The sequence below is a fragment of the Manis javanica genome, chromosome 6 (genome assembly GCF_040802235.1).
Source record: "Manis javanica isolate MJ-LG chromosome 6, MJ_LKY, whole genome shotgun sequence".
NCBI classification, from domain to species: domain Eukaryota; kingdom Metazoa; phylum Chordata; class Mammalia; order Pholidota; family Manidae; genus Manis; species Manis javanica.
Genome location: NC_133161.1, coordinates 101,635,574 through 101,659,167, shown reverse-complemented (window position 1 = coordinate 101,659,167; position 23,594 = coordinate 101,635,574). Strand labels below are relative to the sequence as shown.

Sequence of the window (23,594 nt, the reverse complement as noted above, 5' to 3'; positions counted from 1 at the left end):
GAGCCCTGCTTTTGAGGCCACCTTAAGGTGGCTTTTCATGGACCCGACTTCCAGGAGCCCAGCCCCATCATAGCAGGCTGGCCTGTTGAGAACACTGTCATTGTGGTAAGCAATGTGATGTTTGAAAGGAAAGAGATGAATTCTAATCCGAGTTTGCTGCCTGCTCACATGGGACCCTGACCCTGTTGAACATCAGATTCTTTGTCTCAGCAACTGCTAAATAGCTATTATTGTACCTGTCATTGTTTTGAGGATTAAAGTAACCAGTGATGTAAAAGGTAAGGTCTCATGGTAAGCACATGGTGACTGGCTGTGAGGGGGATCACCGTTGGCACTAGACACACAGCTCCAGTGGCACAGTGGCAGGCCCTCTGCAAGGCCACCAGGTCAGTGTGGCACATGGATGTGCTACTTTTTCTGGCTTCACTCTGCCTACCTGAGATGTGAAGTTTGCGTTTCTTATTTGCTAGGACTCCGAGTTCCTGAAGTTCTTACGGTACAGCAAGAATGTATTTCTACAGGCTCTTGCTCTGTGGCCCAGGCTGTCAAGAGAATTTGCAGGTCATGTAATATCTCTCATGACACTGTTTTGCTCACTAAACTCAAGACCGGGCTGCATCCCAGCAGGCTCAGAAGCAGGGGCGCCAGCGCAGAATGACTTAATGGGGAAGTGGCCATTCACTGCTGGGAAGGAAAGCACCTGATACGGTAGAACAGGGAAAACACAAACCTGCACAACGTACACCCAGTGTTTGCTTTCAAGTTTGGAAAGAGCCCCATGAACTTGAATATATTATGCTGCCCAGACTGTCTTGAATACTGCACAGCGGGTGACTGTGTGTGCAAACAGAGTGCAGGCTGATAAATGTGGGATTTATTCAGTAACTGAACAGTTTCTGGTTTCAGGCTTTTGAAATTGTACGAATCCTCTCTCCTTCCATCAAGGAGATAGGATTTTTACAACTCATTCCTGAAATAATGACTTTTGTATTTTCATTGTTTACCCTGCTGCGTTCATGGGGATGGGGTGAAGGGGAGGTCTGGGCAGGCCTGGCACAGCGTCTTCCCTCTAGTCAGTGCTTAGAGGAGGCCTGAATACGGCAGACCAGGGCAGGGATGGGGCCAAGGGCTCTCTGAATCTGTAAGTCTTTGGGGCAGAGGAACCTGAAGGAGGGGCCAACCTTCCTCATCTCTCTGTCTGCAGCTGCTGGTAGGCACTGGCCCTGAACACTGTCTGTAGCACTTACCTGACTGGCTGGACAAGGGTTTGGTTCTAAATCACTTCCTGAGTGTTCTGAATCTAAGTAGCAGCTATAGATACTAAACTGCACCTACAATGGGGTTAGGTCCCAGTAAACCCATTATAAGTTGAAAATATCGTTAAGTTGGAAATGCACCTCAACAACTAAACATCACAGCTTAGCCGGTCCTCCTTAAATGTGCTCAGAACACTTCTCTCAGCCTACAGTTGGGCAAAATCATTGAGCACAAAGCCTGTTTATAATAGTACTGAATAGCTCATGCAATGTACTGAGCACTGTACTACAAGTGAGGAACAGGATGGCTGTGAGTACAGAAGGGCTGTCAGTGTGTCGGTTCTTGATCCTCATGATCGTGTGGCCTGACCAGAAGCCTTGCTCGCTGCCCTACCAGGCATAATCAGAGAGGATCAGGAAGAGAGCAAAGTACGAGTTCCAAACTGTCTTCTCAATGTGTATTGCCTTTGAACCATTGTAAACCAAAAGAATAGTAGGTCACACCATCATAAGGGACCTTCTGTAATCATATGGGTGATAGCACTGGTTTAGACAGAATATGTCTATGTAAGTAGCTTTAAGGAAGACGGATTACAGAGTTCACGGAAGCAGTGCTCTCCATGTTCTGTATTATCTACAGAGCTGGATGGTAGAATCCTGGATTATACTTGCTATGAAATACTTGGAAGTAGTCTACATGGAGTTCCAAAATAACAGGAGAGGATGGCAGAGCTCTCAAAGCACTGGATGTGGGACTGACTATGCATGCAGCCTCCTGAGTGCACAGTCCTGAGCTTGGATCAGGACAAGGAAAGGCATTCCAAGAAAAATAATGTAGGATATCACCTATAAATTTGAAACAAGGAACAAATCAGCTTGGCCTCAGCCAATTGAGAGGGTTGTTTTGATTTTAGCTTTTTCTCAGTGTATTTCATTTAAGATATGTGTGTATTTTTTTCCAGTTTCATGTCACCAGTTGGCCCTGAACATATTTTGGGAGGTGATTCCACATGGCCTGTGGTTCCTGGGAGTCGGGGCAGGGTTTACCAAATTCTAATCAGAGCCCCACCACAAAAAAGTATAGGCAGGATTCTTTTTTAAATGCCATTGGCTGTAATGAAAAAAAAAAATTGATTCTTAGAAATTATTAAGTCAATTGATTGGTTGGTAGTTATTTTCTTAAGCTGTAGACTAAAAAAGTGGCAGTTAATATTACTAATGGCTTGGGAATTGGGTGGAGAGGAGACAATGCCATTTTTGATAAAGGCTTGGAAAGAGCTTCTCTTGTAACTCTGAAAAGCTGTAGCTGTACAGCTTTCCTATATGTGTATTCATATGCATATGCTGGACCCATATTCTAGGGTTTTTATTTCCTGCCTTAAATCCTGCCAAAGTGTAGTAACCTCCGAAATAAAGCAGTGATTCTTTTTTTTTATGACATGATTTGGAAGTTGCGTTTGTATTTGGAGTTATGGTTAGGGGATTTGCTTTTCTATTTGCCGAATATCTTTCAGTATCATAGGTTTGAGTAGAGAGGAATGCCCTGTCATGCCTCATTTTCCTGTTCTGCTTACTTAGGTCCAACTCTATCTACTGAAATATTAAATATGTGTGACTGGGATACATGAGAATAGAAGATTAATTGGTGGGCATAAAGGTATTTCCATAGGATGCTGAAGTTTATTTGCACAGGTTTTAATTACTTCGAGGTCAACAAAAATAGGTTGCCAAGTGAACATGGTTATGGCTTACTGCTTTTCCGGGCTGTATCTTTAGTTCTTGTCCAGGTAAAAGTGTGTAAGAGCTCTGGCCTTTGCACATGTGTTCGGGACTTTTCAGGTATAACACTTTGGAGGTACAGTGCTGTAAAGAAAGTTCCCTTTTTCTTTTTTTTTTTCCCCCTTTTCTTTTCCCTGTGACTGAAAACTTCTGTACTCCAGATAAGTGGGGTTTTTTCCTACACCAAGGGGTGTCCTACAATTCAGGTCGATTCTGACACTGCCTGCTCGGTTCAGTCATTTGCTAGAGCCTCCCCCAGAGCTCTGGCAAGCAGTGTACTAACTGGATGACTAGGTTGTTACAAAGGCTCCAGCTAGGAAACAGTCAGATGGGAGACGGCCGTAGCGCAGGGTATGGGGAAGGGGCTAGGGACTTCATGATGGGCACGCTACCCTCCCAGCCCGGAAACTCTGAACCCTCTGGGTTGGGATTCTTTACATCTGCTCCATTATGCGGCGTGATTGATTAAATCAGTGGCCATTTTAGTGGATCTCCAGCCTGTGTTCCATCCCTGAGCATCTGGGGGTGGGGCTGAAGGTCCCAAGCCTCTAATCACATGGTTGGTTCCCCCGCAGCCAGCCCCACCTCTGTGGTCATCTGGGAGCTTTCCAAAACCCACCTCAGTAACATAACTCAGGTGTGGTTGGAAGGCACTTGGTTTGAATACCAAAATGTTCTATGTTATAACAACAAAAGACAATCCTTACCCTTTAGGTAATCTCTTGGGAGCTATTTCAGGAACAAAAGAAAGATCACATATAACAAAAAGGCACTCCCATTATTCTTATCACTTAGGAAATTACAAGGATTTTAGGAGCTGTGTACCCGGATCCACGGAGGAAGACCAGAATACTCATTTCTTATTCTGTCACAGCCTCACATGTACCATCAGTTTTTTTCTTCCCAGGGACCAAATCTACTTTTACTTAATTACCGTCACCCTCTGAGGTTTTAGCATTACAGAAGGCTGCCAGGGCCCTGCCTCACAGCCGTCCATTACTTGCAAGTACCTTAGATACAAAAAGGAGGAAGGCACTGTGTGTTAGCAGATGCTCTGTGGGCTGTGAAGAACGGACAATATCAGTGTATCCTTGAGCACTTAACATAATGCACGTGGCGTTTCTTGGAGGCACCAGATAATTTAGCAGAGAAAGTCGTGTCATCTTTCATGCCTAATTAAAGGAGACACTAGGTGGTGCTGTAAACTAAGCAGGGTACACTGAAGGTAGCCAGGTGTGCTAGATATTAAATAAATCCTCTTCCAGAACTGCTCTCTTCTCTGCCTGCAGTCGGCTGGGGAGCTCCTGGCCTCTTCCCAGCATGGTTTATGGGAGACATTCACCCAGAATAATTTATGAGCCAAACACAAGTTTGTTTTACTGTATTTATGTCTATTTTAGAACTAAAGTAGCCTTGGTGGCTGATAACTGTGAAACCAGATACACATGTGAGTTTGAGATCAAAGGAACGACACAGATATTCAGGACAAAAGTCATTGTCTGTTTTGGATGGCTTATTTGGGGAAGGAAAATGACTGTTAATAGCTTGATTTACAGCCATGTCGTTTGACCTATGTTTGTGCAGTAAACTCAATTTACAAATCTGGGTGAAGTGAGATTTCATATACCGTCTTCCTGTCCCTGCCAGGATCCCTTCCAGAGGTACAGTCTCATGGGAGGTACTCTGGCATCAAGTTTGCATCAGGTAGACGTTTAATCAACATTCATTTCCAGGAGCACCTGCTTCATCAATGCCTTTTGATTCTCCCCTTATGTGGCCCTGCAGAAAGGCTTTCACAAATGGGCGATTATTGATTCATGTGGGCTCTTGCAGTCAGCCACAGGCATAGGAAAGGCATGCAGAGTCATCCCACGTGCCACCGTGAACTGGCTTATGGGACATGAACTGTTTGGAATGTTTGCAAGAACTGAGTGTTTCTTCAGTAGCATCTTCATATAGTGATTTTTTTAAAAGGTCAGTAGAATATGAAGAAGTGTCTTCTTTAGAATCAATCCTTTAAAACCCCTGTTTGGAAGATTCAATTATTAGTCCTCATTAGAATTTAACAAAGGTTAAGTAAAATCAGATAATAGCCCTTAGTGATTTTATTATCTAAACAGATAAAATACTAATTTACTCACGAGAGTTTTTAAGAGTTTGCCCTAGAGTAGAATATTTTAGATTGTTTAAAAGTTTCAGTTTTGCTCTAAGGACTATGGAAAATGTGCAAGCTTGAAACATGTCAATACAGTGTTTGGATTTTTCATGAAAACTGTAACCTACATAAATGAATGTTAACAGACTAATGTGACTTTGTGTAACAGATTCACAGTTAAATGTACTAAAGTAGAAAGTAGTTTCACAAATACTGCACCTCAAAAGAATAAAAACATTTTGAGGACATGTGTTGATTTATGCCTTAGTGTCCAATTTACCTTTCTATTTATTTTGGATAAGGTCAGGATCACTTGGCTTCTCTAAGGCATACGGACTGCAGAGAGGGGTGATCTGGAACCACTGGGCTGGCCCAGAGAGCAGAAGGAAAGGAGGGCACAGCCAGGCACCTTCAGAAACACATGTAGGAAAATAACTCAAACGAAAATCCGCCTGAGGGAGTCAGTCCGCATGAGGACTCTAGTCCCATCTGATTTCTAAAGGAGGATGGAAGTAATGAAAGCAGTGATCTTTTTCTGCTAGGTCTTCTGCTGTTCTTAAATAAGTACAAAGCACAACTGTATGAAATGCCACTGCACCTAGGGTGGGCTCCCTCTGCTGGCCTGTCTGTGGCATCCAGGCCATACGTGCATTGCCGAAGGCTGATTGAGCTTTGTGCTCTGTCCAGTATTGATTCTTAAATGGCCCAGTAAGGTGCGGATGTTGACTTCATAGGGTGAGTTAGGACAGCACACATTTAATTGTTTTCAGAGCTTAAATTTAAGTGATTATGACATAACAGCCAAATATGAATATAAGACATTCTAGAACTTTCCTGAAGCCTCAGATTTGTGAACTCCAGTATAACTTATATAACTTGTGTATTTCCTCATGAGCTGAATACACTCTTGTCTCAGTAAGCACACTAAATCTCTCAGTTAGTGGCTGGCTCTCTTTGGGTAGCCATCACCCACTGTTTTTATCATTAGGCCATGTTGCATCCTCAGCTTACAGGTGAGGACTTAGTCTAAGACCCACCACCTCTCAGGAACAAGGGGAGTGCTGGATTGGGGGGTACCTGTCTCTTCAGGGATCTTGATTTTCAGTCAGCCCTCTCTTCCCCACCTAGCCCCTTGCGCCCCCCTCCCAAGTGCTGAGTGAGAGCTCTACCTACTGCCTTATGATGTATTAATTATTGATTGCATGGTAATTATTAACTTTTGATTCAGCACTTTTGTCCTTTTAGTATCTGGCCACAGGATTCATATTTGACAGCTCCAAACCTGAGCTCTAGCAGCATCTTTCTCCTCCCCATGCAGGTCCTGCTCGCTGACTGCGCCAGGTCAGGTTTGGGTCCGTCTCCATCCTCCCTCCCATTGCAGCCTGCTTCTGCTCCTGCCCAGCCCCAGCCTCTGTCCTTGCTTCCAGCAGCAAGGCACTGGGCAGGCCTCCTCTCATCACTGCTATTGCAAAAGCACCTGTCTCTTCCTCGGCCCCCTCAGAACCCTCATGTGACCTGTCTAAAGCCTGCTGCGTGTGATGGCCCTGGTCCAGGCCATGCTCAGCTCCCTTGCCGTGGCCTGGAGGGTAAAGGAACCAGGAATCTGTGGCCTTTCTGCTTCTGTCTAAATCTTCACATATCTGTGCTCTGCTCCTACACCAAGTGGCCAAATGCCCTTCCTGCTTCTCTCCTTGGGGGTCCCCCATCCCCTTGCCCTCTGTGCCCCTTCTTCCAGCAGGTTCTTGTTGTTATGGTTTTGTTCTGTCTTCTTGTGTCCTTTGCCTCATGAGATGGGGAACCATAGGCAAAGGCATCTGAGGCTTGTGTTGGGGGCACAGGTTGTGTGGGGGGCACAGGAGAGGCAGTGAGGCACTGTGTGCTGAAAGGTCTGTGAGCTCGTTTCATGAGTGCACCTGGTGAGGTCAGATTGGCAGCTGCTAAGCTTGTTTTCAGATTCAAGGTTGCACCTCGAGCTTGCATGAGCTTGGGCAAGCTGCTCAACTCCTCCAGGTCTGTGTCCTTAACTTTTAAACCAGGTTCATAGTCACCACTTTCTATTGTTTTGTAAGGAATAAACAAAATAGAACTAACAAATAACATTCACTGAGCATTTCTCATGTGCCAGGCTCTGTTACAGAGCAAAGAACAACTAATTTAGCCCCTCACACCTGCCCTGCAGGTGGCACCATTGCCCATCCTGTGACCAAGCCAGAGCTGCCTCCGGGCCTAGAGCGGCAGGAACCAGGTGGGTGTCAGCATGTTGTCTTCTGCCAGTGCCCTCCCTGCTGGTTCCAAGTTTGTGGCCTTGGGTGTGGGGGGGTCTTGCAATCTGCGCCCTAAGTTTCTTGTGGGTTAAGTGGGTGTCACATGGGACTCTCAGGGGAGCACGAGGCTGAATTAGATGACTTGCAAAGTTCTGGGCTCAGTTGTGTTGCTGTGTAACTAAAAAGTGACAGCTCTGAAAACACAGACAAAGGAAGTAGGTATTATTCGAGTGTGTTGGGTTGCAAATAAGAGAAACTAACTCAGACTAGCTTTAGCACAACTATAGGGGTGGAGGAATGTCTTTCAGAGCTCCTGGCAGGAATGCAGCCAAGCCTGAGAAAGGATGGAGATCAAGTCACACACAGCTGCCCAGCCCCCAGTCCACAACCCCAGGCCCCATCTCTGTCTCCTTCCCTGGCTCCCTCCCCCATCTCTGAGTGTGCTGGGTTATATCCCTCATAGTGTATTCACCGGCCCCTCCCATAAAGGGAACCAACAGGATGTGCTTTTATATGTATATTGTGGGAGGAGTTTATTTTAGGAATTGGCTTACATGACTCTGGAGGTACTAGCCCCAAACTGGCGGGTGGGTGGGCAGGCTAGAGGCACAGGGAAGAATTGCAGCAGTTCAAGTGTGGAGGCAGAATTTCCTCTTCCTCTGCAGATCTCAGTCTGTTCTCCCAAATCCTTCAACTGATTGGGATTGGGTGAGACCCACCCACCTTGTGGAGGGCAATCTGCTTTACTCAAAATCTGCTGAAGTAAAAATGTTAACCTCATCTGAAAAATGCTTTCAGAGAAGCATATAGAATCATGTTTGACCAGATACCTGTTTGCTATGTCCCAGCCAGATTGACATAAAATTTCTCATCAGGGTCTCAATGCATCTCTTTCTGTTCTTTTGTGTCATTCTCTCTGGCTTTCTCTGCACCTGCCTCAGGCCTTTTGTGAAGCCAGACTTCCTCAGGCCAGCCGAGGGAAGCCGAGAGGCGCCTGGAGGCCTGCAGTAGATGTGCCCTCTGCAGCTGCCTGTGCCAGCTGAGGCTGCTGTCCATGTTGGGTCTCTGTTTCGCTTCTCGGATCTCAGGGAAAGGAGAGGTCCCGATATTGGCCTAATTAGAATGTCCACCTGTGATCTGGCCCGCTGAGGCCGTGCCACCATGGCTGTGGGGTGCCCACCCACGCTGGTGGGGATGTGAGCTGAGCAGATGCCCTGAAGGGGTCTTCTGAACAGACAGGTGGAAATGTAGTTGGGCTATAATTACTGAATTGCTTCTGGAATATCAACAAATATGAATAAATGTAATACATATGGTTCCTTATAGAAACTTGTACTTACCTCCAGGATGCTTCTGTGCCTCACACAATATTATTAAATGCTCTGAGTATCGGGACCTGATCACCAAGATGCCCATTTGGCTGTGACCCCTCACCGCTGCTAAAGTCTCTCTTGCTTTTGCCTTGTAATGCCCAGAGGATGACGTGGACCTGGAGGCCCTGGTGAGCGACATGAACGCATCCTTGGAGAGTCCGTACTCGGCCTGTAGCATGCAGTCAGAGACGGCACCCCTCCTCCAGAACGGCCCGCACGCCCGCAGCCAGCCGCCATCCTCAGGAACAAGGTCCCTGAAGCCGCAGGTGTCCCCGAAGCAGAAGGTGCAGCGTTCTCAGCCTATGCACATCCTCGCCGTCAGGTGGGACCTGGGGCCTCAAGGGCCTCACCTCTGAGAGCAAGCAAGTGCCATCAGTCAGGACACTGCTCTCTGCTGAGCACATTGTTCCTTTCCTCTGTCCTGCAGGGCAGCACCCCAGGGGGCTGTAGTACCCTTCAGATCAGATAACTTCCACTGAGCACTTGCTTGGTGCCTAGCCCCTTGCCAGGGGAACAACATGCAGGAAAACCGTCAGAGGAGAATGCTCTGGGAAAAAGGAGAGAATGGCCAGGCAGTTGATGGAGGGCTCCAAGGCTCGCTGCCCAGAGCGGGGTCTGGGGACCAAGAGGGGCTTGTCAGAAATATGCAGCCTGGGACATCATATTCTGCAGGGGGCTAAGATGAGAGGCCACAGCCAGTGGAATCTGGCTAGAGGGAGGGTTCTGGGAAGCAGAGGACCATGCCTTGCAGGTGGTGGGTCTCTGAATTGGGCATTGAAGGATACATAGGAGCCCAGGGCTGGGGAGACTCTGTGAGCGGAAGAGATGGCCCTTGCTTTTGCAAGTGGTAGGACCTCCTTTTTATGGCTGATATTCCATTGTATCTGTATGTCACATTCTCTTTACCCATCCCTCTGCCAATGGACAGTGTGGTCGGTATGCTAAGTAAATAAGCCTGTCACAGAAGGACAGATAGTACTTGGTTCTGCTTCCATGAAGAGTCTAAGATAGTTAAACTCTTGGACGCAGAGAGTGGGAATGGTGGTTTCAGGGGGCTGAGGGAGGGAACTGGAGGGTGTTAGCCAAAGTGTCGCGATTCAGTTCCATAGGATGAATGAGTCCTAGGGATCTGTGAGGCAGCTTCCAGCCCACAGTCCTGAATTGTGTCCTGAAATGTGCTCAGAGGGAGGTCTTAGAAGCGTCTCCCTCACAAGCAACAACTATAATAAATAGGGAGGAACATTTGGAGGTGGTGGGTGTGTGCAGCAAGGCTGTGGTCACGGGTCACAGTGTGTTCTTACTCTAAACTCTTCCAGGTGCCTGGTACATGTGCACAGCTTTTTGTGTGTCAGTCATACTTACAGAGTGGTTTAAAAAAAGACAATCCCAACAGGTGGGGGCCAGGTCTGGAAGGTCTTGGTGGGCCATTCTTAGGGGAGAGACGGGGAAAGGATTTGACCAGGCCAGTGAGGAGCTCCCATTTGGGCTTCGGCAAACATTTCTGCACCCTGGGGCGGAGCGTGCTGGACTGGAGCACGCCTGATTTGGAAGGTGCTCCCGGGACCAGCTTGGCGACGGCAGGTCCTGACCTGGGAAGAAGAGGGATGGATGGGATTTGTGGGCCTGGGGTAGTGGGTGGTCAGAGGGGTCAGCGGTGGCAGTGGGTAGCCTCATGTTGAAGGCCATCTGAGGGGAGAGCTTGGTGAGATCAGGCTGAGAAACTCTTGGCGGCCCCTCCCAGGTCTGGGCTGGCCCTGGAGGGTTTCCGGGTGGGGATGGGGGCTTGAGGGTGGCAGGTGGAGGCCTCCTGCCTCCCCGGGCTTTCTATAAAGTGTGTGCCACATCTTGGGCCTTGGTCAGGCTGGGGTTATTCAACGCTGCATCCTCAGAAACCTCATTGGCTTTCATGGGTGGCAGGGCCGCTACACTCCCAGAAACTTCTGAGAGGCTCTTTCCAGTCTGACAGCGAGGTCTTCTGCAGCCAGGAAACCCTCCCACCCGAGGAAGCTTGCTCTGCTTAGGAGGCAGAGTGAACCTGGAGGAGGGGTGGTGGACCACCTCTCGGCTCCCTGCCTCCTGCCCATTCCAGAGTGTGTCCCGATTTGCTTTGTAGAGCATCACCTGAGAGCTGTTAGTGCCTGATGAGTTAAGTCTGGAGGAGACACTCTCTTCTCTGTGAGCTTTTCTGGGTGTGGGGGCCTGTTTGTCGCTGTTCATGGAGGCCTTCGGGAGGCCCTTGGGAAGATGGGAGGGCAGCCCACGGTGACAGTGACCAAGGCTGGGTCGGGGTGGAGATCGATGGTGCCAGAAGGCCTGGCTTCCTGCCATATAGTTGCCCTAGATCTATAAGCCTGTGCTTCTGGCGGAATTGGGCCATGTGCCCAGGGGGTTCCCGTACCAAGTCCCTCAGGGATGCGGGGTTGCACCCGAAGGCAGCAGGCACCTCCCCTTCCCGTGTGGCCTGGGCCTCACCTCTGCTCTTGTCACACAGGTAACATTGCTTCTTACCTTCAGGTGCACCTAAAAAAATGAGGTGACCGATAATAGGATACCCTGTTTATTTTGTAAGACCATGTGCTGGGCACTTGCTGTGTGCATCTCTGTTGAGTCTCATTTACAACAGTCCTATGAGATGGGTGGTGTGGTGACCCTCGAGGAGGGTGAGGAAACCGAGGCACTGGGGGGAGCAACTTATCCACAGCTGGTGAGTGGGAAGCCCAGATGCAAACCCAGGCTGAGGGGTCCTGAGGAGCGTCACACTGTGAACCCTTTGCTGCTGTGGGGCCACAGAGCAGGGCCTGCAGCACACGTGGAGTACTTCCCGAGATTGTCACCTGTTCTGAGAGGTGCAGAGCAGAAGCTGAGGAGGTGGGAAGGGCTTCCTGGTTCGGGTTGCTGGTCCCTGCAGACCCTGGAGGGAAGGAATGGCTGTGGTGGGAGGAGGAGGGTGGCTAACCTGGATGCACAGGGCAGCATGGCCCTGCGCTCTTGTCCTGTCCCAGTTCCCAGCTGCCTGCCTCGAGTCACCTTTCCATGTCCCCGTTTGTAATTGTGAGGGGGCGCATCTGCTGGCTGTTCACATCTTGAATGTTTTTTTTCCAACTTTGTGTAATAATGTTCAGTTTTGGGCAGTGTTTATGAACTGCTATAAAGTCAGCATGGGGCTATTTTTTTCAATTAAAAATTTTTTTATTGAGGTGAAATTCACATAACATGAAACTAACCACCCACAGTGTGCAATTGAGAGGCATTTGGGACATTCCCAGTGTTTTGCAGCCAGCACATCTGTTTAGTTCTGGAACACTTCCGTCACTTGGGAGGAAACCCCCTGCCTCTTCAGCAGTGTCTGCCCGTCCGCCCTCCCCACCTGCCCTCCCCAGCCGACCCTGGCACCTGCCAGTCTTCCTTCTGTTGCTGTGGATTTACCTCTTCTTGGTGTTTCATAAAAATGGAATCTTATAGTATGTGACCTTCTGTGTCTGGCCTCTTTCATGTAGCATAATGTTTTGCTTTTGTTTTAAATAAAGACTATTTTTTAAGAACAGTTTTAGGTTCACAGCAAAATTGAGAGCAGTGTACAGAGATGGCCCACGCACCCTGTGCCCCGTGCATGGACAGCCTCTCTTTACCAGCCTCCCCTCCCCAGCAGGCCAGTTGTTACAGCCAATGAACCTACCCTGGTGTGTCGTCACTGTCAGGTTCACAGTTTACGTGAACTCACCCTTGGTGGTGTGCACTCTGAGGGTTTGAGCAAGTGTACAGTGACATGATTTTGTCATTATAATATCACACAGAATGTTTTCACTGTCCTAAAAGACACAGGACTTTCTTAAATGCTCAAGATGGCATATTAAAGAGAGAAGCTTTTGTGAACAGTTGCATATCAGAATATCAGTATCTTGCTCTGTAAGTCAGAACAAAAGAAAACTCATTCTTCAGTTGTTTAGTGGTCATTTGGGGGCAGGAATATACTGAAGGGGGCGTGGCCACATCCACTCTCTTACTCTGTAGGACAGGGGACAGATGAGTCATTTGAACACTTTGCCGTGATGGAAGCTGTTATGTGGGATTTGTTAACATTTAAAAATAAGCATGTTTTCAAGCCACTGCCCACTATAGTAAGGGCTTTCCTACTTTCACAGCACTGAGTCCTTCAGGCCACGGGGTGCCCCTGATATAAATCAGCGCTCCTTTGCCTGGTCCCCATGCAGTGGCCAGGCAGGCCTCCTTTAGAATCTGGGTGAACAGTAAAAAGGGAACATATGAAATGGTCACAGTGTGCATTTCTCTAGTGGCACATTTTCTAAGAAGCTAATGGATCATTGAGTCCAACTGTAAAATTAGTCAAAAAATTACTTGAAGACACAGCCCACATGAGGGCTTTTGAGGAGTGTGTCAACAAGAAAGAATGGGAATGCTGAGCAGCGGCAGGGTCCCATTTGCAACTTGGGGTTTGTTCCCTTCCTGCAGATGGGCATCTGTCCATGGGGCGGTGTGGCCCATGGGCAGGCAAAGTGGCTCTGCTCACAGAAAGCCCAGGCTATGTGGGCAGGAGGCCACCAGCAGGGCTGTTGGGAAAGGAAACATTGTTTCTACTTTGACTTTGAACTTGATTTATCTGCCGTTTTTTATATTGCCTCTGATGAGTCATCCTGTGTGTGTTTTGCCTAGTTGTGTGGCAAGTGAGTTTCCCATTCTTGAGAGGAAGGAGCTGGCCCTGGAGAGATGCCAGAGAGAGAGGGGCCGCTCAGCAGTGGCTGTCAGTGGGGTGGGGAGGGTATTCCGAGGTGGCACAAACACAGGCTTTTGTGCTCCACAGAGGATAGCTACGTGGGACATTTATTTCCGATCAATTCAGTATTTTCAACAACCTTTTTGTATAAATAAGCACTCATTCCATAATTCAGATGAGGACACATGGAGCCTCTTTTGGTATTTCAATGTAGTCAGAGAAATGTTCACTTCAAAGTCACTGAAAATAGTTGTTCTCATGAAAACGCTCTTACCACAAAACCTCTTCACACGTCAGGTGTTTGCTGAACAAAGATGACAGGGTGTTTGGAGAAAATGCCTGGTACGTGTCCTGCACTGAGCAGCATTTGTGATTTGAGTGTGCACAGAGCTACTCCTCGCCTGGATGTGTGACGAGTGAGGGAACCTGTATCCTTTGAGTCTGAGAAGAGCAGCTTTTTAAAAAAACAAGTTTGTGGTAAAACATGTAACATGAAACCTACCATCTCAGCCATTCTGAAGTGCACACTGGCACAGTGTGATGTGCAGCATGTGCAGTCAATAGTCAATGCCCAGAGTGTTTTCATCCTGCACAACTGAACATCTGTCCCCACTGAACACTGACTCCCAACTACCCTTGACTTCGTTCTACTCTGAGTCTATGAGTTTGACAACTCCAGGGACCTTACAGAAGTGGAATCATACAGGGCCCGACTTCTTGTGACTGGCTTATCTCACTCAGCACAGCGTCCCCAGGGTTCACCGGTGGTGTAGCAGGTGGCAGAGCGCTCTTCTGTGGTGGGGCTCAGTATTATCCCCCTGCCCATATGCATTTTGTTTATCCATTCACACATCAGTGGACTCTCGGGTTGCTTCCACCTTTTAGCTGTTGAGTGACCCTGCTGTAAGCAAGTGCACACGTATCCATCAGAGTCCCTCCTTCAGTTCCTTTGGGTCCATTCCCAGTAGTGGGACTGCGGGATCGTGTTGGGGGGATGGCAGCTTTTAATGAGTGGTTGTCTCTTTCCTCCCAGGCGCCTGCAGGAAGAAGACCAGCAGTTTAGAACCTCTTCTCTGCCGGCCATCCCCAACCCTTTCCCTGAGCTCTGTGGCCCGGGGAGCCCCCCTGTGCTCACACGGAGCTCCTTATCTCCAAGCCAGGCTGCTGCGAAGCAGGTGAGCAGGCTGCTTGGCTGTGGGATCAGGACAGACCAGGTGGCTCATTCCTTTGGGAAAAAGGGAGGGAGATGGTGGGATCTGCGCTCTTAGCTCTTCTCGGCGACTATGCTTGTTGCCTTGTGAGGCTTTTAAATTTACTGGCCAAAGTTCCATTTATTAAGTCAGGGATGTATCTGTTTTAGAAAGTCTCCTACAAAAGGTTAAGAAGTAATAACAATTTGGTGCTTCTCTGAAAAAATGTCACCACTGCCTCATCTTCAATACCCATTAATTCTGAAAAAATGAAGTATTATTAAACTCTTGCCTTTCTTGGGTGCCAGTACTTCAGTGTAGTTGAAGAGTTTCCATTTTACATTTCTGACTTGGAATACGGTCTTTGTAAAGCAGAAGGATTTTCACTTGACCCAGAAGGTGACAACCACCTTTTTAAACTAATGGTTTCTACCTGAAGTAGGTGTTTGACAGCTTTTGTCTCCATGGGAAGACACAGGGGCACAAAGAGTTTCAGTGACTTGCCCAAGGTCAAAATGTCAGCTGTCAACTCATCAGAGAAATGCACTGGCAGCCCCATCCCTCCAGACTGGCAGGGCTGGGCCAGGGTGGGTCGCAAGCCCAGTGGAACAGACCCCTCCTTCACACTGTAGCGTGGGGGCAGTGGTTTACGTATAGTAGTAATGACACTGAGCACACAGTAGCTACATATCACAGGCATTGAGTGATCTCTACATGCCAGGCATGCTTTAAGTGGTTTATATTTGTTTATTTGTTCATTTATTCCTCAAAGCAACTGTAAGAATTTGGAACAAATGCTATTTCTCTTCTGAAGTTGGGAAACAGGCCCAGCTACATGGTGGAGCTGGGCAGGATGCAGTGTGAGCTGTGGGGCAGGCCAGCACCCAGTGTGGTAGGACCTGACGTTAGGGTCTAGGGCCTCTGATTTTAGCCACTGAACTAAGTGCTTCCTGGGACCATCTTTTTTTTCAACAAGTATATTTCAGAAGTCCCTTTGCCTTTTCCGTTAGAATCACTCTCTTCTCATACTCCCTATGCACATTTCCACCTTTGCCATCCTCAAGTGTGATGTGCCACCAGCCCTTTTTCTCTGCATATCTGTCCACCCTGTGCCACCCAGGGCTGCGCTCTTGGGAGACAGACCCTGCTCCTAACGCTTGCCAGCTCTCGAGCGCTGCTCCTGCTCTGACCTCGCTCCTCTGGAGCAGGCCGCATGGTCCCACCGTCAACACTTAGAAGGTGCGTCCCTGTCCAGGAGCGTCTGGCTGGGCTGCAGCACTCTGTCATGTGCCTGTGGTACGCTGGGATGTCGGCCTCCCTGGTGACCTTCTGCTTCACGTAAGGGTCTAGACGAGCTGTCTGTGGATGGGCCAGTGAGGTTGTTTACAACGTTACCCATCCTAAAATAAGACCAGGAAATATTATCTGGCTCTCACAGCAGTTGGCAAGAAAAGGGGCCTCCACCCCCATGGACTGTCCGACTCTCTAAGCAGAATCAGGAAACCCTGGAACTCTGCCTGCTGTTTTTCTTGGGATTGGAGTGAGCTCCCCACAAGAACATTGCTTTGGTGTCTGTTGTTGTTGCCAGATTCCTCCAGCCTGCTGGCACCAGCAGGCACAGGAAGGATGCTTAGCCCTTGGCACTACTTGTAAACAGCCAGTCTTCTTCATTGTTTTTTAACTGGTCAAAGGGACACTTTCTTCAACTGCACCAGGTTCTGACTTCTGATCTTGTGAGGCACGTGTCTTGTTAGGGCTGCTGGCAGTGATCTCCAAGCGGCCTCTGTTCCCCGCCACATCTCTTGGACAGGAGTAGCCACTGTGGGGCAGAGAAGTCAGGCCCCTTCTTTGTCAGTTGCCTGAGGAGAAGAGAAATCTGATTCTTTCTCCTCTGATGCAAAGTCAGAGGAAGCTGTGGGTCAGCGTCCACTCGAAAGTTCTGAAGTGGCATAGAAAGATGCCTGCACTCAATGTGTGGGGCCCACATACCCACTGTGTCCACAGAGGGGAGCTGGGCAGGTTGGGGGAGACAGTGGATCGCCTCTCTGGAAGGAAGCTCGGCCTGGTGAGCCCACAAGAGGCCCCTCCTGCTTACAAGTTAGAAGGGAGGAAGGGGAGGGAGAGTCACGTGGCCAGGTGGGCGGAAAAAGCCATTCCTCCTGGAGGTACCGTAGTCACAACACTCCAGATGCCCTCTCGAAGAGGCAGGGGCCTTGCCAGACAGGGAATCCCCTTTCCAGGTTTCTTTTCCCAGGGCCCTTGGCGACCACCCAGTGGGGCAGGAGTGGTCAGGTGTGGTGTCTTGGACCCCAGCTCCATAGAGCAACCACCATGATGTGGGCTCGGCTGCGTGCAGGCGACCTGCTCACAGCGGCTTCCCACCACCGTGTGGCACCGTGTGGTGGGACAGCCCCTGTGGCTGTGGACTGGCCGCTCTGGGTCTTGCTGAAGGGGAGGGAGAGGAAGCTTTAGCAGGTGCTGTCGAGGGAGGAGGCCCTGAGTGCCCCACAGGGCAGCCCTGGGGAGTCCTCTGGGGTAACCTCCCTACCTTCAGTTTCATCTCGGAGCCCTGCTGTGCACCACGTGGTTGCCACAGGAGCCCTGCTCCTCAGGTACTTAATGACCAGCCATCCCAGGTGGAGGCAGATGGAGAAATTGGTGGTCAGAGGGGTGACAGCAGCGAACTGATAGAACTCCTTCCTCTGCCAAGAAGGGTCGGAAATCTTCGGGGGCCACCCTGAAGCCTCCATGATGGGTGTGCAGAGGGCACAGATGGCTCTGGGTAGGCTCCAGTCTCCCACCCGCTGACCCCCCCCCCCACCCGGGTGTGTGTCCTTCCTACCAACTCGTCCCTGCCTGAGCTGACTGTGGCTGGGCAGTGCTTGTGCGCCCTGAGAATCCACATGCTGTGGCCCTGGGGTGGTCAGGCTGGCCTTGGGGAGCTGAGGAGGTTGAGGTGAGGTCATGGGGTGGGGTCCTCATGGTGAGATTAGCACCCTTATGAGACCAGCCGCCAGAGCTGCCCACACACCACCTGAGGACTTGGCAAGACGGCAGCTTCCGAGGGCCGGGAAGGAGTCCCTCCAGAACCCCACCCCTGCTGGCACCCTGACTGCATACTCCCAGGCCCCAGACCTGTGAGGCACCAGCGTCGGTCCTTTGAGCCCCTGGCCTGTGGTGCTGTGAGGGCCGCCGGAACCCACTGAGCTGCGGGAGCTGCTGAGATTCTTACACACATCCTGCTTCCCGAGCAAGGGAGCCCTACGCTGCGTGCAGGTGAGTGGCTCGGCCCACTGGAAATCAGTGCTTGGAGAGGAGCCTCTGACAGCCCCCTGCTCTTCCCCCAGGCTCTGCCTGCCCCGTGTGGACTCCCCTGGCTCTGACATAGAGGAGCTGGGCTGTGGTGCCCTCCCCGAGTTCCCGGGGAGCCCAGCCAGTGAGTGGAGTTCCACTCTGGCTTCTTCCCAGCCCGGCTGGGCACCACCTGCCCTGTACCTGCTCCCATGCCTGCTATCCCTGACTGAGGCCAGCCTGGAGGCAAACCCTCCAGTGATGCACTGTTGAGTCAGCGGCCTGGTGGAACGGAACCCCTGTCATCAAGTTGGGGGGGGGCATCTGGAGCCTGTGAACCGAGTGCACCTCCATACCCTAGTGACAGTGACGTCTGGGCCTCTGGCCAGGTCCTCCCAGGGTTCTGGTCCATAATCTTGTGAGAGGTTTTAGGGATATCTGCCTTACAGACTTCCTGGGTTTTCTGCTTATTTTATTGTGTTATGTTAAAACAGCAACTTTTGGATTATTTGTTAATATTTTAAGCTAGTCTATGATTTGTTTTTAGCTTAGTTTGTACTCTCTGACTTCACCAGTGAAGTGCAGCATGCCCATGGACCCCCATTCATTCACATACAGTAAAATGAGATACTGAGTGCGGTTCGTGTTGAAAGAAACACGTCCCTGTGCCCTGTCAGCCTAGGAATGGAAATGATGCAGTTTTAAGTGGCATCTGTTAGTGACCATGGTCTTCCTGGATTGTTAACACAGATGAGTGTATCTTATCTGGGGGTTTCTGGGGCAGCATGGTGCCATCAGTTATGTAACGACACTTCATATATCTCCTGGTTTAATTAAGTTGTTGAACAGCATCTCCTCACATATTTACCCAAGATGCATATGCCTGCGAACTTCTGAGTGATAACGTTCTTTCCCTTGGAGGGTAGTGAAATAAAATTAGTATCAGGGAAGTGAATTTTTGTGGTGAAAATCAACAAGGCATTTTGAACTGCTTTGTGACTCACTTGGAGCAGACAGGCTGTCATGTGGGTGAGGACAATTACTGTAGCAAAGATTTATGAGCTGTGAAATCAGGCTCCATGCCTGACTTGAATCCCAGGTCTGGTCCATACTATTAGGCTTCTGTGGGGAGGGTCGCTTTGCTCTCTGGGCCCCAGAGGACCCCAGGACGTTGGACCATCTTCATATTTGGCCAAGTGTGGGTCAGACCTGCTGGGAGCTCTGCTGTCTGAGTTGTTTTTGTGTCTGCCTGGAACTCGGCACAGCGTGCATTTATCTGGCCATGGCTCTGAGCATCTACTTAGTTGCTTGACCCAGTGCCAGTGGCAGAGATCCAACTGAGGGTGCAGTGCCTACCATCTGATCTGCATAGTATTCAGGACCCTTGTCTTTCTGGCAAGGCCTTCCAAATTGAGGATGTGGTCGTTCTGGAGCCAGCCTGAGGGTGCACTTTTGGAAGTAAGAGGGCAGAGGCTAGAGAGGGGCTGAGCAAGCCCAAGTCCTAGGTAATCAGAGGTAAATACCTGACCACCCCCCTTCAGGGGACCCAGTTACTGTTTCCCTCTGTTGCATTTCTGTGTCTTGGAAGAGAGAGAAGGCTGGCACAAACTCCTGTTTTCTCCCAGAGTGCTGGGTGAGAGGCAGCGCGGGCTCTGATAGGGAAGCCCCGTTGCTTGGGGATAGCTAATCAATCAGGCACTTCCCAGAGGGACCCCCAGGCCCACTGCCTGGCCATCTCTCCTTTTAGCTAGGACTGCGCTCTGGCATCAGAAGTCTGGCAGGAAGCATTGCCGCATGGGGAAGCCCCATGTCAATGCTCACAAGCCGGCTATGAGAGGGGTGCTCTTCCTCTGCCCAGCTCCAGCCCAACATAGTTGCAGGCACCTGGGCCAGTGTTGCCAGATCTTTGGATGGTTGCAGAGAAATCAGGACTCACACTTCTAAAATCTGAACTGTCCAGATTCTGTGTGTTTCAATTCCTAAAAGCACCACACAGGCTGAACCTAATGCCATGGCAGGCCTGCTTGGTCCTATATGGCCTGGATTCAGGTGGACACAAAGGCTGTGGACCAGGAAGAGGTAAGCCCAGGTGTTATTTACCTGGCCTCCCAGTGCCTGGCACATAGCGGACACTCAGTGATGATCACAGGCACTGGTGCTCCAAAGGGCTTTGCAAGATGCAGGGACAGCCCACCTCCAGCAGGGATGGCATTAAAGAGGGTTTGAAAGTGACACCATGCCCACATAGCTAGGTGCATGCCATTGGAAGGGTGGAGCTGTGCTGTTTGCTGCTTATGGAGAGAAAGGTGCTACCTCGCTGGAAATGCTGCTCGAGTCAAAAGTTCCTTCTGAACTTGTGGGGTTGGCTTCTGCTCTAGCAGAAGCTGTTTTTCTGGAAGTCAGCTGCTTTGTTCTGTGTCCGATGCTGCTGTCCCTCTGAGAAGGCTTCTCAGCACACAGAGGGACCGGGTGGTGGGGGAGGCGAAGACCACTCAGAGTGGCAGACGGCCACCGGGTCCACACAGGGCTTCCTTGGCAGCTCTGGTCAGGGAGGCTGCCCCTGGCCTGGGTGGAGAGAGCTCCTTGGGGAAAGTGGGCTGCCCCAGGCACCCCTGCAGTGTCCCCAAGTACCTGTGTCCCTCTGACATGCGCTGGGTGACCCCTTCTGTCAGCCCCAGGCCACACCCTGGCCCATCTCCCTCATCCCGCACTCAAAGCAGGGCAATAGGAGCCCTTCAGAGAAGCGCTTTATGTAAACGGACAACTGAAAATTTACTGAATCAGAACTGAACATACGTTATAGAGGGAATCTGTAAGGTGATAATGGTTGGACTCGATCCCTTTGAGGGTCTGACTAGTTTGTTTTGAAGAGGGTTACCCCAAAGCAGGAATAACTCCTCTGTACTCAGGGTAGGCCAGGAAAAGCTTAGGGTGAAGTGGATAATGGTAGCATTCCACCCAGAAGACCCAGGCTGTGATGTTAAGTGTCTATCTTGTGGTCACTCCATGTTTAGTTTCACAACACTTCTTCACACTACCAGGAAGACATGGTTTCCATGCTGGGAAACCAAGGCCCAGCAGCTGCAGTCCTTGGGAAGTGAGCGGGGCGGGGCTGAGTCCAGACACTTCATATATGCCCCTGTGCGTCTCAGCGCCCCAGGGCAGCACCTTCTGGGCTTCCAGGGGCTCCCTAGCTCACTCCCACTTCCTCGGTAGCGGCTCCTGGGGGCACAGGCTTTCCAAGAAGGGCCCTGGTGCTCCAGGGGGAGCTGTGGCTCCTCCTGCAATGTGTCAGCCTTGGGGGCTGGGCCGGGCTCAGTTGTGCCTGGGCCAGAGAGGGGCTCAGTCTCCGAAAAAGATGGCACCACAGCCACTGGGAAGGCTGCCCGGTGGTGGGGAAGCAACGGGGGGTGGAGGGGACAAGGCCCTGCAGCTAGGTTACCATGGATGCAGCAACAGCCACTGCTGCTGGACTTGTTGGTACGCCCAGGGTGAGTAAGGGATTTTGTGCTTCATGTGTCCCATCAGGATGCCTTTGGCTGCAAGAAGTGAAGGTCCTGACCAGCTTCTGCCTAGGGAATTTAGTCCTGCAGAACAGCAGGCCCCTGGGAGGGACACGTCTGCCACAGGCAATCTTGTTCTGTGTCCTGAAACTCACATCCTCTCTCTGCCACCACACCTGGTTGGGACAGGCTGTGTGCTTATCTGGAAGCACCGTTCCTACCCCAGTCATTGAGTCAGGGACCCAGAAGTGCTAAATGACAGGAAGAGAAACCAAGGCCTATGTGTTGTGCACCGATCCGGCAGGACGCAGTGCGTTGGTCATGCGTGGGGCAGCTGCCAAGGGCAGCATCACGTTGGAGGGAGCAGAAACCATGAGGAGGAGAAAGCTGATGGGTAAGACAGTGTGCAGAGATGCTGGGAGAGGGGGAGGGAGAGAAGAGGGGCAGGAGGGCACTGGTTAAAAGACAGTGCAGTGGCCCCCACGCTTATCCACAGGATATGGGGTCCAGAACCCCCACTGGACACCTGAAACCAAAGATAGTCCCAAACCATACATGTGCCATATGCTGTGTTTTTCCCTATACATATACACCTGTGATATTTAATTTATAATCTTGGCAGAGTAAGAGATTAACAGTAACTAATAAAAACTAGAAAAATTGTAGCAATATACTGTAATAAAAGCTAGGTGAACATGGTCTCTCTCTCTCTCTCTCAGAATGTCTTGTGAGGTGAGGTGATAAATGCCCCCGGGATGAGGTGAAGGGAGTGAAGGACGGGGGCATGTGACGTAGGTGAGGCGCCTGCTGACCTGACCACGTGACAGCAGATCCCCTGATCTGGGACCGGGGTGACCTCTGGGAACTGAAACCTGCGACAGTGAGACCGTGTGTACGGGGGTGGGGCGGCTGCACACGGGTGCCGACAGAAGCATTTCACCCCTGGACTTCGGGTGCTCCCTGAAAGCTCGGGTGCTTTGGGACGGCTTATCGGGCTGGTCTTTCCTCCAGCCAGTAAGGATTTTCATGTGGCTGCATAATGACTCGTGACAGCAAGTTTTTCCATTTGTTGTTCAAACAAAATTAGTCACTCATTTTAACCCCATTACTAATAGGGCATAAATACTGTCTTAGCTCTAATCCGCTCTTCTCCCTTTGGTTACTTTTAAAAATTAATTTTCTGGAACTGAACTAAGTGCCTTGCATATAGGGTTTTGCTCATTACTATTGATCAAAATTGGGTCTCCTGAGGCTTTAAGTACCCTTTAATGAACGTGCTATGACTTGGGACCATCTTTGGCAAGAGACACTTGCCACTATGGCCAAGTGCAGTTAATTTCACAGAATGTGCTGCTTCCCCGGTGTGGGTCAGGGCATCCCCAGTGTCCATCTGAGAGGCTCAGCAACTTCTCTTTCTCCCCTAAAGCCTCATTCCAGGCTTTGCAAGCCCTCTTGCTTACTCTTGGTGCTTGAGCCATGCGCAAATCATGTCAGTTTTCTGGTTCCCGAAGAGAGGAGGACATGTTAAGATCCAGGCCTCCTTCGCACTTAACCTGACTGCTGGGGTTCTGGGTGGTGAAGTGTGGCTGCTCTGCCTGGGTTTGGATGCTCAGGGTGTGCAGAGGGCTGCATGGGACAGCAGACCAGGAGAGCAGGCACGGACCCCCGTCTCTCCCTTAGGCTTCCCAGCAATATCCAGTTCCCCTCCGCCAGAGGAAGCTGGCCTTACTCATGATCTCATGGAGCCGTTGCAACAGGTCATATCCAAGAAGTGGGGTTTAGGCCCAGGATCAAGCTTCAAGTCCTGTCTTCCCAATAAGCTGCAGCAACGCTCTGAGCAAACAGGAATGTGTCTTGGTAAACTGGAATGGCATTTACATGACATTATATTACCTGTGAGGGGACACGTGAACTCAGCCAGGCCAAGCAAGCAAAACCCAGGAACAGCACAGACACTGTTGTGCCCGTTCTTTCTGCCGGCAGCTGCCACCACAAAGGTTCCGTGGCCTGGGCACTGCTCTGCCCTCGTCCTGGCAGTCCGGGGCCGGGTG

The 23,594-nt window shown here is 50.3% G+C and overlaps 1 protein-coding gene across 11 annotated transcripts in view; it reads left to right on the top strand.

The window, feature by feature from the left end:
- Positions 1 to 23,594, top strand: part of GRB10 (growth factor receptor bound protein 10) — a 203,377-nt gene that overhangs the window by 106,422 nt on the left and 73,361 nt on the right. For 6 of the 11 annotated variants that reach the window (XR_012132421.1, XM_073239137.1, XM_073239136.1 and 3 more), the window contains 4 exons: positions 7,370 to 7,435; positions 8,930 to 9,149; positions 13,857 to 13,901; positions 14,593 to 14,734. Coding sequence is in view for 10 of the 11 variants with exons in the window: in XM_073239137.1 (XP_073095238.1) it covers positions 7,370 to 7,435; positions 8,930 to 9,149; positions 13,857 to 13,901; positions 14,593 to 14,734 (473 nt within the window). In the remaining variant the exon portion in view is untranslated. The remainder of the gene's footprint in view (positions 1 to 7,369; positions 7,436 to 8,929; positions 9,150 to 13,856; positions 13,902 to 14,592; positions 14,735 to 23,594) is intronic. The other 5 variants (XM_036992967.2, XM_073239141.1, XM_073239140.1 and 2 more) reach the window with 3 other exon arrangements.